The 16,216-nt window shown below is 37.9% G+C and overlaps 1 protein-coding gene across 2 annotated transcripts in view; it reads left to right on the forward strand.

The window, feature by feature from the left end:
• The first annotated feature begins 4,964 nt into the window (after positions 1 to 4,964).
• LOC136266170 (signal peptide, CUB and EGF-like domain-containing protein 2) overlaps positions 4,965 to 16,216 on the forward strand; it is a 51,848-nt gene continuing 40,596 nt past the window's right edge. For both annotated transcript variants that reach the window (XM_066061162.1, XM_066061163.1), the window contains exons 1-6: positions 4,965 to 5,217; positions 7,839 to 7,976; positions 8,029 to 8,135; positions 12,998 to 13,093; positions 13,145 to 13,264; positions 15,239 to 15,361. In XM_066061162.1, the coding sequence (XP_065917234.1) occupies positions 5,126 to 5,217; positions 7,839 to 7,976; positions 8,029 to 8,135; positions 12,998 to 13,093; positions 13,145 to 13,264; positions 15,239 to 15,361 (676 nt within the window). In that variant the 5' untranslated portion in view covers positions 4,965 to 5,125. The remainder of the gene's footprint in view (positions 5,218 to 7,838; positions 7,977 to 8,028; positions 8,136 to 12,997; positions 13,094 to 13,144; positions 13,265 to 15,238; positions 15,362 to 16,216) is intronic.

The raw sequence follows: 16,216 nt of genomic DNA on the forward strand, positions 1-16,216 counted from the left end.
CAGCAGGACATCACATTGACCCTTCTCATTAAGACACTTGGCAAAATCATTAATGGTGGTAATCAGTTGTGATTCACAGCTTCGTTTCTGTCGAAATCCATGTTGCCCATCACATAAAACTTCATGGTACTGTAAGTGTTTGGTAATGCTGGAATATACATATGTGTTCTAAGATTTTACAGTAAATACAAGTTAGGGATACTGGCCTATAATTGCCTGGATCGGATCTGGCACCTTTTTTAAAAATTGGGACAACTGCTGCTGTTTCCAAATGCTTGGTAAAACACCTTGGTCTAATGACGCTTGAAAGATAACAGTAAGGATTGGTGCAATATCATATGCAACTTCTTGTAGGAAACATGCTTGAAGGTTATCAGGTCCAGGTGCTTTGTTCACTTTGATGTTAGATAATAGCTGGGCTACACCATCTGAATGCACTACAATTTGTGGGATACTAGATAATGTTTCACCACTTAGGTCTGGGATATGAGATGTATCTCCGTGGGTAAACACGGATGAAAAGTAGTCTGCAAGCAAATCTGCCTTTTCCTGTGAGCCAGTATAGGTAGACCCCCGATGTTTCGGTGTACTAACTCCTGTGTGATCTAGTTTTTTGCTTTTAATATAATTATGACCATAAACGTTTGGTGACAGCATTACTGTTAGGATCGATGAGATTGGCTACATACTGGTTAAAGCATTTGCGGCATTCATACTGACACTGTCTTTTAATATCCTTATATTTAGCCCAGTCATATTCTGTGTTCTGAGTGGCACGGGCATGATTGTAGGCACGTTGCTTTTTACGAGTTGGACGCTTGATGTAGCTTTTTTTTTTTACATACAGGGGTGTATATCAGAAAACTTTTTTTGTGGCTATTGATCCAAGGTTGGTGATGCTTATTTGAAGAAAGTTTGGTCGGAACCATGCAGGTCCATGCAAGTATTACAGATGGACATAAAATCATTCCAGAGAATATCAACTGATATTGACGTTGAATGTGTACTGATAAAATGTTGACAGTGATTGATGAATTTTATGATAGTCTAGATGATTTTCGCATTTAAATATACACGAACGCAAACATTAACAAACTGTGATGCTTAGTGCCGTGGTTTGTCTAGCTACACCGATTGAAGCCATAGCCAACTTTTTTCCAAGACCCGCTCGACATCGCACACACGACCAACGAGTCTATGGTAACCGTACATAGCACTCGAACTTACATGAGCCTGAGCAGTAGCTGCCAAGACCAGCAATACGCCGCATACCAACAGTCCAGTCCGCATCTTCTAATTCGTTCCTCCTAATGTGACTATAACCGCAGCCAGGGGGTGTTCGAGCCGAATATGGGAAATTGGCTCACAGTAACCTCCTGTTAGGCTCAGGCTAATCCGACTGGGTGGCCATGGTGGTGGTCAGAAGAACGGCTGTTGCCTACTGCCTGGACTCGAGGTCAAATCAAATAGGTGGCGGTTGAGGCCACTTTTGGACGCCAAACAATGGTTCAGGCCATTCCAAATAGCTAAATTCTGATTCCTGTCCACTGCCCGCATCTGATTACTGTCAGCTCTAGGCATCGAAACTTTCTATATTCTCAGGGGCGTAGCTAGACGTTTAGTGACGGTAGGGCCTAGGTGGGGCACACCTTCGCATCAAGTCCTCCCATGCAATATAAATACACGACATACGAGTCCATCTCACTGTGGACTCTTACACATTTATACAGAAACCTTATTAAAGTGCATGGTTGTGCCTAGCTAGCTAAATATACTGCTTTACTGCTGTTTCTGCAGCTAATTGACCCTACAACCCACGCTATTACTCGATCAGCATGCAATTTTACCTAATTTCTTCTTCCACAGCTCTCACGGATTAACTCTTGATCCAAATCATCGGCTAGCAACATGTCACACATCAGCACTGCAGTGTTGGAGATCCGCTAAACCACAGCGGGCATTAAAAGGAATGCGTAGTAGCATGCCTCATCATCTTAACAATCTCCTTAGTATCATAGGTCTAATCTCCAATCACTATCAGCTCATTATTCACAACCTTTTTGCAGTGAGCATTAAAAGGAATACTTCATTTATTAAACCTTTTGCACGTCTTCTATCAAGAACACCTCACTCAACACCTGTCATAGAGTAGTGTGTTATCACCGACTTGATATAATCACGATGTGTACAGCCTCATTTTACTGACACCTTCCTTCCAACTCACACATTTGAACTCGCGATCACGTGATGGTGGGCATTTAATGAAATTATAATTCTTTGTCCGCTGATGTTAGTAATAGCGAAATAACAAGAAATTGTATCTGCAGCGATGATTTTCATATAAAAATCTACATGGTAGCGTTGTGAAAAATCGTCGCGCGTCGAATCACGTGACTTGCAACATTTACTGACGGTGGGGCCTGGAAAGCTTAAGGTGGGGGACAGGCCCCAGTGTAGCTACGCCACTGCATATTCTTCCATTATTTTCCGGTTATTCTTGCATTGTGTACAGGTTCAGTAAATGCCATCTTGTAACAGTGTCAACTCACATACCAGCAGTGCTATCTAGCCGATAAAACTCACGTGTAGCTTGCCAGCAAATAAGCTGCCAATTTTATACCGCCCGCCCGCATGCCGCATACAGGCTCTGTTATACCATGCAGCATCAGTATGGCAGCCTTCTTGCTTCCTTTGACATCCGACACCAAGCTCATCTCACAACTCTCTCTCTCTCTCACTCATCTGGTGCTAGCAGTGGTCCTTCGTTTGTGGCTTGGAATTCCTCTCTTTCTGCTTTCCCCATTGTGTGTGTGCCTTGCTCCTATTGACCAATTTGGTGATCACCATTTGGAATGTTCCCATGGCCCCATGAGAATTCGTCGTCATGATGCTCTAGTTGATATTGTCTGTCATGCTTTGTCTCAAAGTCATCCGGGAGTTTTAAAGGAGCAACGAGGATCGTTCCCACCCAGGTGATGTGTACCACCCTGATTTTCAATATGGTCATCCTGCTTATTTGATGTGTCAGTTCATAGCACTACCCAGCCATCTCACATTTCTTCCGCTTCTTCTTGTGCTGGGGTAGCTGCTGCAGCTGGAGAGTTAGCCAAGAAAAAGAAACATCAAGAGGTTGTAGAGGAGGCAGGGTGTGACTTTGCCCTACTTGTGTAGAAACCTTTGGTGTTTGGTCATCTTGCTCCATGCCATTGCTGACTGCACCACAGCCAGAAGTGGTGCAGTGACTAAACATATACGAAAGAGCTTGTACAGCAGATTTCTGTTTCATTATGGACCAACAATACCCATATGATTTTACGGTACTGGGCTCTTCATTGTGGAGACAGTGATTTTCCCTTCCCCTAACCCCTGTTGTAACTGTGCTTGTAATTTAGTTGTAGTAACTATGTACAGTAGTAGGGTAGTTTTATCATAGTTGTTTTGTGATTATTGTATTACTATCACTAATAAATTCTTTGTTTTCCGTCCTGGACTCAGGCATGTGGGAAGGCAATCTATTTCCATTAGATTGTCTGCTTTTCAAGCCATTATTTGCCTGGAATAACCATAGAATGCTGCATAAAAGAAACCTTCCTTTATATATAATAAGACAAGTTTGTGTTGTTATATATAAAGGAAGGTTTCTTTAATGTGAATTTGTACAGACTTGATAGCACTGCTGATGACACTTTACTTTTATCTTTAGTGCAATTGTACACTAACTCACTTTTATTGTTGTGTAATCATGTACACCTGTATCATTGCACTATAAAGTTAATAATTGAATTGAATTACTGAGCCTGTACAGAATCCAAGAATAACTGGAAAATAATGGAAGAATACGAAATAATGAAGGCAATTCAGTGTGATGCAAAGTGCTCACTTTGTGACTCAAAGTGGCCTACCACAGCCCATGTCTTAAGTGGCTGTCCAACTGCAACAACAATATACTTACAGGCATAATCAAGTTCTCTCTGTTTTGGCCTCAGCTCTTGTTGAGGTCTTTGCAAATGCTCCATACATTAAAGTGTACACTGATTTACCAAATTTCTATGCTGATAATGCCCCACAAACAACAATTCCAACTAATCTCCCAATCACCTCTTACCATCCAGATATTGTAATACACAATTCACAGAGTCCTTCTATCACTTTGTTTGAGTTAACTTGTCCTCTGGACTCTTCTGCTCATATCCAGGCTGCTCAGAGCAGAAAGCAAAATAAAGTTGAATACCTTCAGTTGCTGGCCAAATTTAATTGTCTTAACATTGCTAATTACTATGATACAATTGAGATATCGGTGCTGGGCCACTACCAGCTATCTTCTATCAAGGATCTACTTAACTTATCAAATTTTGTTCACCCTGAATTGAATACATCGAAAGGTTTTATCAAGAAATGTTTGGATGATGCTGCTTCTGCCACTGCTGCAGCTTAAAGAAAGATCTTTCTGGCAAGGAATTGTAAAGAGTGGACCACTGATTAGATAATACTTACATTGTAGCTTATTATTTTTGTATTGGTGTTTGTCTTGTTCTTTTTCGTTTGTTTGTTTGTCTGTTTGTTTGTTGTTGTTGTTGTTGTTGTTTTCTTGTTGTTGTTGTTGTTTTTTTGTCTTCCCGTGCCATGCCCACAATGGTTCCATACTTGGTTCTGTTTGTGGTCGCATGTTGACCGAGGACCCACATGCATTTAATCTTTTACTTGTATATAGCTACTTTCATCAATAATGATGGTTCTTTTCTCACATATTTAGAGCTGATAGTAACCAAATGTGGGCAGTGGACGAACTTTTTTGGAGTGGCCTTATCGAGTTTGCATCAGGCAATACTTCAATGGGGAACAAATAATTTATTTCAGCGAGATTTTGACCGGGGGACCTAATATTTCGGGGGTCCAAATATTACGTATAATACTTCGTGCCACCTGATCAGACCACATCAACATGCGTATATGGCAGCATGCTACTTTCAGTTTCGACTTACCAGCATCATTGACTGCATGAGTGTCGTCTAGCGTACTGGCACTGATACATCGCGAGAAACCTATAAAGTGTAGCTATCGGAAGCCTATTATTATTATTTATACCCTACAGTTTCGGCATCGTCTTGGTCGGTACGGTCAGCTGATGGGGCAGCAAAGCACGGCAGCGCTCCTTTTGATTATTTTCATCGCATTAGAAATGCATCAAGCTGATTCTCAATCTGGAGAGGCAGGAAAGTAAGTAGCATATATTTTGTTTAAGTTCCAGCAGTTACGTAGCTACCTAACATGTGTAGCTACATATAGCTAATTTAGTGTGCGTAATTTGTATCATAATAGCTTGTCCTTAATAAGTGTTAACTTGGTGTTTATGTGTGTGTGCGTATAGTATTATTTCCTAGCCATGCCCACAACTGATCAGATATGTGGCCGCTGTTTGCCCGAGATTCACATAGTACACATACGTACTACGATTTCAGTTTTTGTATACATCATCATGGTTTTCTTTCTCTTACATCACTGGCATCATTCTTGCATCACTATCATTCTAACACCATACACTGAACTTGATTAATTCTGGCTTATACATATTAAAAACTTTGATACACTTGCCGACACGGGGTGAACATAGCTGCTTGTGTTGGTGCATGTGTATAGCTGTAGCTATAAGCTTGCATGCAGTTACACTTGCAGTAAGGTTCACACAAAAGCATCCATATATATAATTGGAGGTTATGTGTAGGCTACATAGCTTTTTATTATTTATTTTGCTTTTTAATTTAATGCAGGTTATCAAGCCTGCTTTTATGGCCTGTGGGCAACATGTACTCACAGCCAGAGAAACATACATACATACATGCATACATACATACATACATACATACATACATACATACATACATACATACATACATACATACATACATACATACATACATACATACATACATACATACATACATACATACATACATACATACATACATACATACATACATACATACATACATACATACATACATACATACATACATACATACATACATACATACATACATACATACATACATACATACATACATACATATACATACAAACTAAAATAATTATCATTACAATTACATACCTACCACTAAAGTTGTAACTAGCTACGTATTACTACTAGAATAATTAAGAGTAGTGGGGATTGGTTCCCTAGAACAGCAATAAAACATAGGCGATAGAAAAATGGTATATGTGTACAGGCTCTCTCAGAATTAAAATTGTCATTGAAAGTGAGTCCAGAAGTAATCAGTTATAGGATACATATGTTTGATAGTGTCAGTAAACAATGGTTGTATTTATAACTGGTAAGCAGTTAATAAAATTCTGTTGAAGTAAAAATGATGTTGAGTTGCCGTTGACATCATAACTTTTGGTGCATGGGTTCCAGTTTTGTGGTACCACTAACAAAGGTGATGTGATCATTGAATTAAAGTTGTAAGTATTGCTATAGGTCCTTGCAGTTGGTGTTTGGCCCTTAAACTCTGCAGTGAAAATTCTAGTCACCTTTGGGACCAATTTTACCATATTAAACAGATGGCAGCATTAAGCAGGTCACTTTATATAAAAATAACACACTTGGGGGTTTACCAGTTTAGTTTAAACAGTAGCCTGTTTAGACAGGTTTCACTGTTAATGTGACACTGGCTGCTACAAATACAAGCAACTCCAGTGAAGATGGTAGCTATCCAATGATGAAGGAAACAGTATGGAGATTTCTATTGCATCATTTTGCAATTCTGAGTGTATTGTTCCGAGATGCACAAACTTTTTAGTATCTCAATGTCTTAGGTGGGTGTAGTTTATTTAGTTACATGTCTCTTATAGTGCCAACCCAACTGCTTCTAAGGTTCGAATGATCCTTACATCTGCATATGTTTCTAAGTACAATAATTATATAACACTCTTCCTGCTGTAATTTTGCCTGCAAACCATAAACAACAGGATGAAACTGAAAGATTTTCTGTATGGTTAGTGATAATTATTAAACAAACAATTGACATTCCAATTTGTGGAGGAATGTTATAAGCTTTCCTGTAAAGGTTTAGGTTGTAATCACAAGGTAATACACTATAATTATGCATCATACAGTATCTTAAAGTAATTTGTCTTTTTTATCATTGTAAAATAATTTTCAAATGCAAAACTCGTACAAAAATTTCTTACACAAAAATTTTTACACAAGGTTGAACTACTCTAATAGAGCAGTCATTCACATAATTCATACAAAAATATTTTTTACACAAAAATTTTTATCACAATTTTTTTTTGCATGAAAAAGCGAATTACGGTATATCACTCTATGATATAATGTATATAAAGTAATTAAAGGCTAATTGGGTTGATCAACTCTTACTTCAGTGCTTGACATGCTGAAGGATGATCTTTTGCATTGACACACACACACACACACACACACACACACACACACACACACACACACACACACACACACACACACACACACACACACACACACACACACACACACACACATACACACACACACACACACTACACACACACACTACACAACACAACAACACACACACACAACACATGCACAATAATGATTGTAAACCAATACCGGTTGCATTAGCAGACTGTGGCATGAATCTCTTACATTATCAGTATAGCACCCACTTTTCCACTATCTTACTTAATACAGCAGTGAGTGTGGTGTTCTAGCCTTGATCATACATGTGTGCCACTGATTAGCATTAACTGTGCTTACATTGATACTATGCACGATATTGACATAACAATCCAGTGCACAAGTGTTAAATTAAAATCATAGCATCTATCTTTTAACATAGTTACAGTGTTTGTTCTACAAACGTGACCTCATATCGAATGAATGCAAATACTGCATATCGAACTCAATATCGAGCCAGCTATTACACATACAAATGTGGACGTCGGTGGAGGAGGCGGAGACGATGCACAGGCTCCTCGTAAGCATATTTAATGTATGCAGATAACTGTTAATTACATCTAAATTTACAGTGCAACCAGCTACAGTCAATCTTACGTTTACTACCATCAATCTGTATACTATACATCTGTATCGATTTGCTGTCCTGGTTATGATGGAAATCCTCCAACGTGTCAACGTAAGTGTTTTTTGTGTAATAGCTATTGTAGCTGTACATGGACTAACTAAAATGTATTGTAGTATGTATACAAGTAGGAGGAATAATTTGGAATTTTAGAATTGGATTAGGGATCAAATAAGTAGTGAATAAGGGAATAGAAACAAGAGAGGTTGCAGATATACATACTAGTGGACATTTAATCTGCAGGTATAGGCAGGTGGAGGAAAGTGAAAAGGTTTGGGAGCTAAATATTATTTGAGCTGACACATATATGTGGAGCTGACACATAGTCACTGTAAAGTGTTAAAAATAATAATAATAATATTATGTGGAAGCTGGAGACTTGTTCATGGTTGCAGTGATTGCAAAGCATGTTCAGTCTGGGGGGTATGCCTCCAGAAAAATTTGAAAAATAGGTGAACGGGATTGAAACTGGTAGCACTTTTGGCAAATTCAGGTGAGACACACGTACAATGAATCCTTCCATTATAAATTATGATAATATAACTGTATACTAGTTCGAAAACCTTTCATCAAGTGATACACTCATGACAAAACACAAGGTATTTATTGGAGGAGCTCTGTCCCTCTTATCTGAAAGTTGATTTAATGATTAGAGGGTGACTGCATCAGTTCTACGATCTGTTTTCAGCAGTGCCCTACAATTCAAAACATACAGCTATATACAACCACAAAGAAAAACACAAGTACCAGCAACATAAAGCAAACAAGGAGTACAAGAACAAATGCAAAACAATTAATAATGCAATTGCTTAAAGCAGATTTGAAATTAACAGATTGATTATTATCAACTAATGTAGGTGTAAATTGTTCCAGATTACAGCTCAACGATAATATAAACCACTTCTCCCAATAGAGCTGTTGATTTCTGGGGATAAACAATTGATGCTTGTTGCATATATTGCATCTTGTGGGCTCCAGCCTCTCTATCCCCCCCCCCCCCCCCTTCTGCTGCCACTACCTCTGTTGTTTCTATTCCATACTTTTTGATCCATCCCTAATCAAACTTTAAATTCCTAATTTTCCTTCTACTTGTCTATTGAAATGTGAAGTGCCATTACGCTTTGTTTTCATCCATCTTTAGCCTGTTACACTGCACTATAGATGAATTACAGTATGTAAACATCTCTTCAATCAATTCAGCCACTACAGAAAATATGAACCATCTCATTATATTAAAGCATGATAGTCAGCAGAGAGGAAATCATGCATTATATTATTCTTGCTACCATGAATTGACACCTTGCACTTTCAGTGAAAGAAATGAGACACAAATAAGGTCCATGATCCATGCATTGTAGGACATATACTGTGGTATGAGAAAAGGTACCAGTTCAGATGGAGCACTTTAAATAATCAAGCCCATAGCCTTAGTGGTTATCAAGTTTGCTTCAGTGTCTGAAGGAATTAGGCTGGTAGGAGTTAGTTAGTCAGCAGAATGTTCTGCTCAATGCATTTTTTAAAAATTCTGTAGCAACTTATTGAAAGTGTTTTGGCTGCTCTGAAGACACTTTGGGGCTTGATTGTACCTCACAAACACTGCTGTGAAGGCTGGTTTTGTGGGTAACAGTTTTGGTCAGAAAAGCCCAAATATTCATGATCCTTAAAGAAATCTGAGGATTTCTTGGAATGGGTTAAATTATGTAAACCTAACTGTGTAATATCTAGAGTTAATGAGATAACATTATATGCACTACCTTAATGAGACATACACACTGTTTACAGTGCATAAATCTTGCTAACTTTCCTGAACCAGTGCAATATATGATATATGCACTAGCTTTTCTTTGATCTGAGGTGCATAATAAATAATGCAATAGCATAGCTATATATATATATATATATATATACAAGTACACAAAAAAATGTGGAATTTTCAACTAGAGTAGGGACCATAGCACATCGATAAAAGTACAGAAACAAGTTGGAGTAATGCACGATATTAAATCACAGTAAAACAATAAGAAGTGTTATAGCTATACCTACTGTGCTCAAGATGCCATAATAAAAATGCACAGTAGGGATATAACAATTCTTATTGTTTTACTGTGATTTAATATCGTGCACTACAGCTTGTTTCAGTATTTTTTATCAATGTGCTATGGTCACTATATACTCTAGCTGAAAATTCCAATTTTTTGTGTACTTGTTTGCTAACTTTTTAATAAATAATTAGTATGGTTGGTGAACCCACATATACCGGATCTGAAATGGTGCCGCACACCCCAATTGCTGTATATCAATTATTGTCTGAAAAATGAAGTATCCATTATGCTCCATTGTTGGCTATGTTCAACCCGTTACACAGTAGTATGAATCAAGAACTGTTTGAAAAGCACCCCTGCAATCAAAATAGCCACTGTGAAAAATACAGATGATTTCCATTTTGAAGGGAAGCTATCATGTGCTACCGCCATATCGACACTTTTCTCTGTCAGCAAAGATGAATGGGACACAAAGGAGGACACCGGTAAATCTATGAAGAATGCATTGTACGTACTGCGGTATGCCAAAAGACACCTCTCAGGCCGAAGCAACGTCAAACAGTGAAACAATCAAGTCCGTAGCCTTAGCAGTTTATGCACAGCCAGCTGAAAGCCGGTGGGTGCATGCCTGTTAAAAAAGTAAGAATTGTAAGTTGGATTAGGGATCAAAAAGATAGGGATCAACAAGGGAATGGCTAGAGGTAGTGAAACAAGAAAGGTTGCGGTTATAGCAATCTACTCAAAAACAGCCAAGCTGTAAAAAAGGAGTGCGGCCCTCAAAAGCCTGGGTGAAAAAAGTTGTGAAATCAAAGGTGGCGGCCAAGAAATGGCTGCAATGATGTTAATGCTAAAAAATTTTAATAATGCACACAGCTATTATTAAAAATTTTTAGCATTAACATCATTGCAGCCATTTCTTGGCCGCCACCTTTGGTTTCACAACTTTTCTCACCCAGGCTTTTGAGGGTCGCACTCTTTTATTACAGCTTGGCTGTTTTTGAGTGGATTTCACTTCTTTTTGTATTTTCAAAAACCAAATCCTGCACCTTTTTACTGGGATATGATTTCCAGGCTGTTGTATCACAAGTTTTGCCAGCATAGCACTTATTATGATGATTATGATGATGATGATTGACATGAGTCGGTCATACTAGTCTGCTCGCAGACCCCTGGGGGCGAAACTAAGTTAATACTACAAATATACCACTGATTGATATGAAAATGGCTCTGATTTGATGAAATAGCAACTAGATTGAGCCTCAAAGTGTTGCAACAATAGTATGGTACTAATGCTCTAATAGAGCACACGTTTTTGCTTTTGCTGAAATCATCTAATAGAACACACATAGAATGTTCTAGAACAATCTAGATTTTCTATTGGTATATCAGTTTTACTTATTAAGCTAGAATTTTCATTTATAAGGTAGAAATTAAGTAAAGTGATCAGCCGAGATAACAGTGGTTCAGTAGTTAAGGATGCAGGCATTAGGTATGGAGGTCCTTGGTTCGAACTCTGGTCATGATCAGTTCAATTTTTTTTCAACATTTTTATACACTTTTTTGCCCCCCAGTGACTGCTCTATTAGAGTATCTCGATCTCACGATTTTACACTTGCTCGGTTTTTGCTTTATAACTTTGTAGCTGTAAGTTTGTTGCTGTTCTAACCACCAAAAGGCACTCCTACGATAATCAGCCTATGTACACACGAATTTTCAAGTTATTCCTCTACTCAGTTTACCCTGTAGCTGTGACAAAAGTTTCATCTTTTTTTTTACGCGAATAAACGCTCATAACTCCTTGGATATTTATCAGATTCACAGCAAACTTGGTACGCGAATGTACCTTTATACACTCTTTCCTTGTGCCAAATATTGATACAATGGAGTTACAAACTTGTGTTTTATAACAATTTTTGCAAAGTGTGCGAAAATAAATCGAAGTCCCCGTAGCCCCCTATGGCGAAGAAAAAAAAACGAAGAAATTAAAACGAAACTTTAGCCACTCATATCTCAGAAACAGCTAGGGAGATTTGCTTCAAATTTGGTATGTGGCGTAGCCTACCTGGCGGGCACCTGTGTAGTGAAATTCATTCCAATTGAATAAGGGATCATGGAGCTACAAAGGTGTGAAATCACGTTTTCTTCCTGTAAATATACTCACGGTGGGCGCGCCGGATTCTTGGGCCGCATGATACACTACCGTGTGTCTTGACTAGTGCACATTTACTCACTGTACATACTTCTGTCTATAATCATGACAGAATATAGGGATTATATGACTATAACTGTAAGAATAGACAACCTCTCTTGTTTCATTACTTTTAGCCATTTCCCTGTTTCACTACTTTTTTGATCCCTAATTCAACTTAAAACTCCTACCTTTTCTGATTGTTTAGTCTTTTAATGACTAACTAAACAAATCTGCACATGCCACATAAATGGTGCCAGGCATGCCATAAATCTAATTTTGCACCTAAATCTATTACTGAAAGGTGAAGTGGCCATTATGCTTCTTTTTCAGCTATGTTCCACCCATTACACGGTGTTACAAATGAAGAGCATGCAGTAGGAGTTTTTTTTGCAGTCAATTCAGTTGCTATGAAAATATGGGTTTTTACAGTATTACGAAGGGAAGCTGTATCATGCTATCACAAATCAAAATCTTGCGTTGACAGCAAAAAGAACTGGGACACAAAGGAGGACAAAGGTAGGTCCATTATATGTGTGTTGTACATACTGCGGTTGGTGAAAAGGCACAGGAAGATTTAAAAGAACATTCTGTGGGTCTCTACTAGTGAAGTAGATGTAACGTGCAGTATATCATGGTGTATAATAGATAGTGCAGTATAAAACATTTCCTTTGTTTGCATGTAGCTATCTGCTCAGGTGGTTGCCTCAATGAAGGAAACTGTACTCTTCCAGAAGTGTGTACATGTACTCCAGGATGGACTGGTAATAATTGTGGAATAGGTGAGAAATGATGTTGGTATGAGTGATATCTACCTTATGATCATGTTCAAGATTTCAATGAATGTAATGGTGATCATGAGTGTGATCATAACTGTACTAACACTGTTGGATCTTTTGTGTGTTCATGTGATGATGGGTATCTGTTACAAGATGATGGAAGGACTTGTGAAGGTAAGCCAACTCGATAACATGACATAGTACTCATGTGTGTGTGCATGCGTGTGTGCATGCATGCGTGCGTATGTGTGTGCGTGTGTGATAAAGTGGATAATCTAATCTTTAATTTCTAGTATACTATGCTATGATATTATGTGCCTGTCTTTGCCTTATTAGCTATTTGTAGCTATTGTGAATTGTCATGAGCCATTTCATGATAAGAAGCCAAAATAATAGTACACACTGATAATCACCTTTGAAAACATTATGGTGCATGCATTCATAAATGCCCAAAACTTACACATTAGATTTACAACATTCCATTCAAAGACTTATAACTTGGCACTCGCATGCACTATTTCCATGAATCAACTGCCATTTTATTCCTTTTACATTGGCGATCACAATGGTACTAACGATTTCTTTCTTGAACACTAGTAAGACCATTTTAAAACTAAGTTCTTAATTTATACTTAGAAACCTGCTGTGACTTCATCCCCATTTAAATACAATGCTGGGATAAACATCAAAAGACTCATCATGTCACAGCACATCATACAGTGTGTAGTACTGTACCACATGATTAAAACTTAATAAAATGGTGAAGTAAGATGAAAACATGACACGTAGATATGCACTGTAGGTAGATCTGCAACTGCAGTCAAAGTCTTGACCCACCAAAATTTTGATTTGACCTGTAACTAGGAGCCTTTTTCAACCTTTGACCGGTGACTTAGCAACAATATTTTAGTACTTTTCGATTGTGTCAGAAACTTTTACCCTTGACGCGGTCACAAATCAACCTACAGTGAGTGCCTGTGTGTCACTCCCTTGTGCGATCAATGCAAGATGAATCTGGACAATCACGCATGTGATGGAAGAGGAAAAAAGACCTTTCAAACTTTATGGAATTACTTCTATACAACTATTTTGCGTTAGACAAATATGTTCTGTGAGATTCAAGAACATTTTACTGGCATTCTTGTGATCTTTATTGTAAGTCAATAGCTTTTGTATGCTGCTTGAAATTTCTTTTTATGAAAGTGATGTGCTGAAACTGTTATAAGTCAGGGCTACTGTTCTGTATGTAAAAAATCTTGTGTGTAAAAAGTTGCGTGGTATGAAGGGGAATCTGTGCAAGAAAGGATAACACTTTGAGATTATGACAGCACAGAAATTTCTCCATCAAGTATATTTGATGTCACGCCTCCAATGGGTATGTCATGACCTCACCCTTTAAGTATATTATAAGTCAAGTTTTCCACTTGGATGTCCAAAAATGGTTTGTCTAGTAGAAAATTATGGGTGTTTTAAAATTTGGGCATTTATGGACGCAGGCAAATATTTCATTTCAAAACTATTCTCTGATCAGTTCACCTTGAAGTAATAGTTTTGGATGAAACTACTTCATGTAAATTGCTTTCTTGTTGTGTTAGAATTTGAGCGAATATTTAATCTAGTGTGTGCTGGTATTAAAAAGCTTAATTTGGTGGCTAGCACAAAGCTTGGTGAAGTTGATTATACCAAAGTTTGTTGCTACTTCACATACCTAGAAGCTCTCTGTGTGTAGCTATGAATCATTAATAGCAGCAGCAGATTAAAAGTGGTACGGGTGCATAACCAAGCTGTTTGGATATCATAAACTGCAAGTAAAAAGGGAGAGTTTTTTTCACACTGGTCTTACCATATGTTTATCAGCTGGTATACACAGAGAACCGTTATTCCTAGTTGTGCTGAATATGAGATAAAGTGTGTTACAAGTGTCATGAGTTTCATTCTAAGTTTTCAAGTCTGGCACTTCAAGCATGCATTGTGTTGTTGCATCTTTTTATAAGTGTACACAATTCTGTGAGTCACATTTGTACTAGGGTGAAAAGGTATGACTAAGGATACTTGAGAAAAGTGAAAAATATTTCACTCATTGTGTGCAGTATTATGTAATTGCCATGTTGGCTATACTGTACACACATGACAGTAATTTTATTGTAGATATCGATGAATGTTTAATTGATAATGGAAGATGTGCACATACATGTGATAACACTGATGGGTCTTATCAGTGCTCCTGTTGGGATGGATATGAATTGACTAGTGATGGCCACAATTGTACAGGTATTATGGTTTGTATATTTTCCATCAATTATATAATGCAGCTACTATATAAAGGTGGCCCCTACACCTGTACCTGTACTAGTGCAGTAGCTAAATGTTTAATCCTTGCTCTACCCTTTTAGTTACAGCCAAGGCTGAACCATAGATTAAAACCACTAGTACAGTTGCAGGTGTAGACAACCATCCTTGCTTCAATGCTATTATTTCTATGAACCAAATATAAAATTCTAATTGTTTGCAATGTAATTGTGACTGGTTAACATATGTATGCTCGTCAGTAGTTATAACCATGGCCACAAGGGATTTCCCTGATATATATGCCCAAGGGCTGTAGACTGAGGAAACGGGCATATATCAGGCAAATCCTAAGTTGCCATGGTTGTGGTAGTAGGACCTCGATTATCCGAATCTTGATTATCTGAACCCTCGATTATCTGAATAGTATAAGTGACTGCTCTATTAGAGTATTACACAATTAGTAAGTGTATGTTCTATTAGAGTAGTTGAACACAACTTTGTATAAATGAATGGGCTTTATCCATGTTTTCTGAACACTTTTATGATTGAACTGGTGCACAGGTGTTCAGATAATGGAGGTCCTACTGTAATATATACCACTCAGGCGTGCCACCTATTAGGTGAAAAGACAAACTACATGCATATCTGCATAATCGATTGTGGGTTAAAATTGTGGGCTATAGTATTGCCAAAATGTCATCCATACACCACCATATAGCCTGTACACAGCCTTTTTCAAAAAATACTGTGTGTTTTTCTGATCTTAGAAAACAGTATGCATAAGATGCTTTGATATTTGGGAGATAACAAGGTCTTTAAAATCCTTGCTTAAATGGT

Source organism: Dysidea avara, chromosome 9 (assembly GCF_963678975.1).
Source record: "Dysidea avara chromosome 9, odDysAvar1.4, whole genome shotgun sequence".
Taxonomy (NCBI): Eukaryota; Metazoa; Porifera; class Demospongiae; order Dictyoceratida; family Dysideidae; genus Dysidea; species Dysidea avara.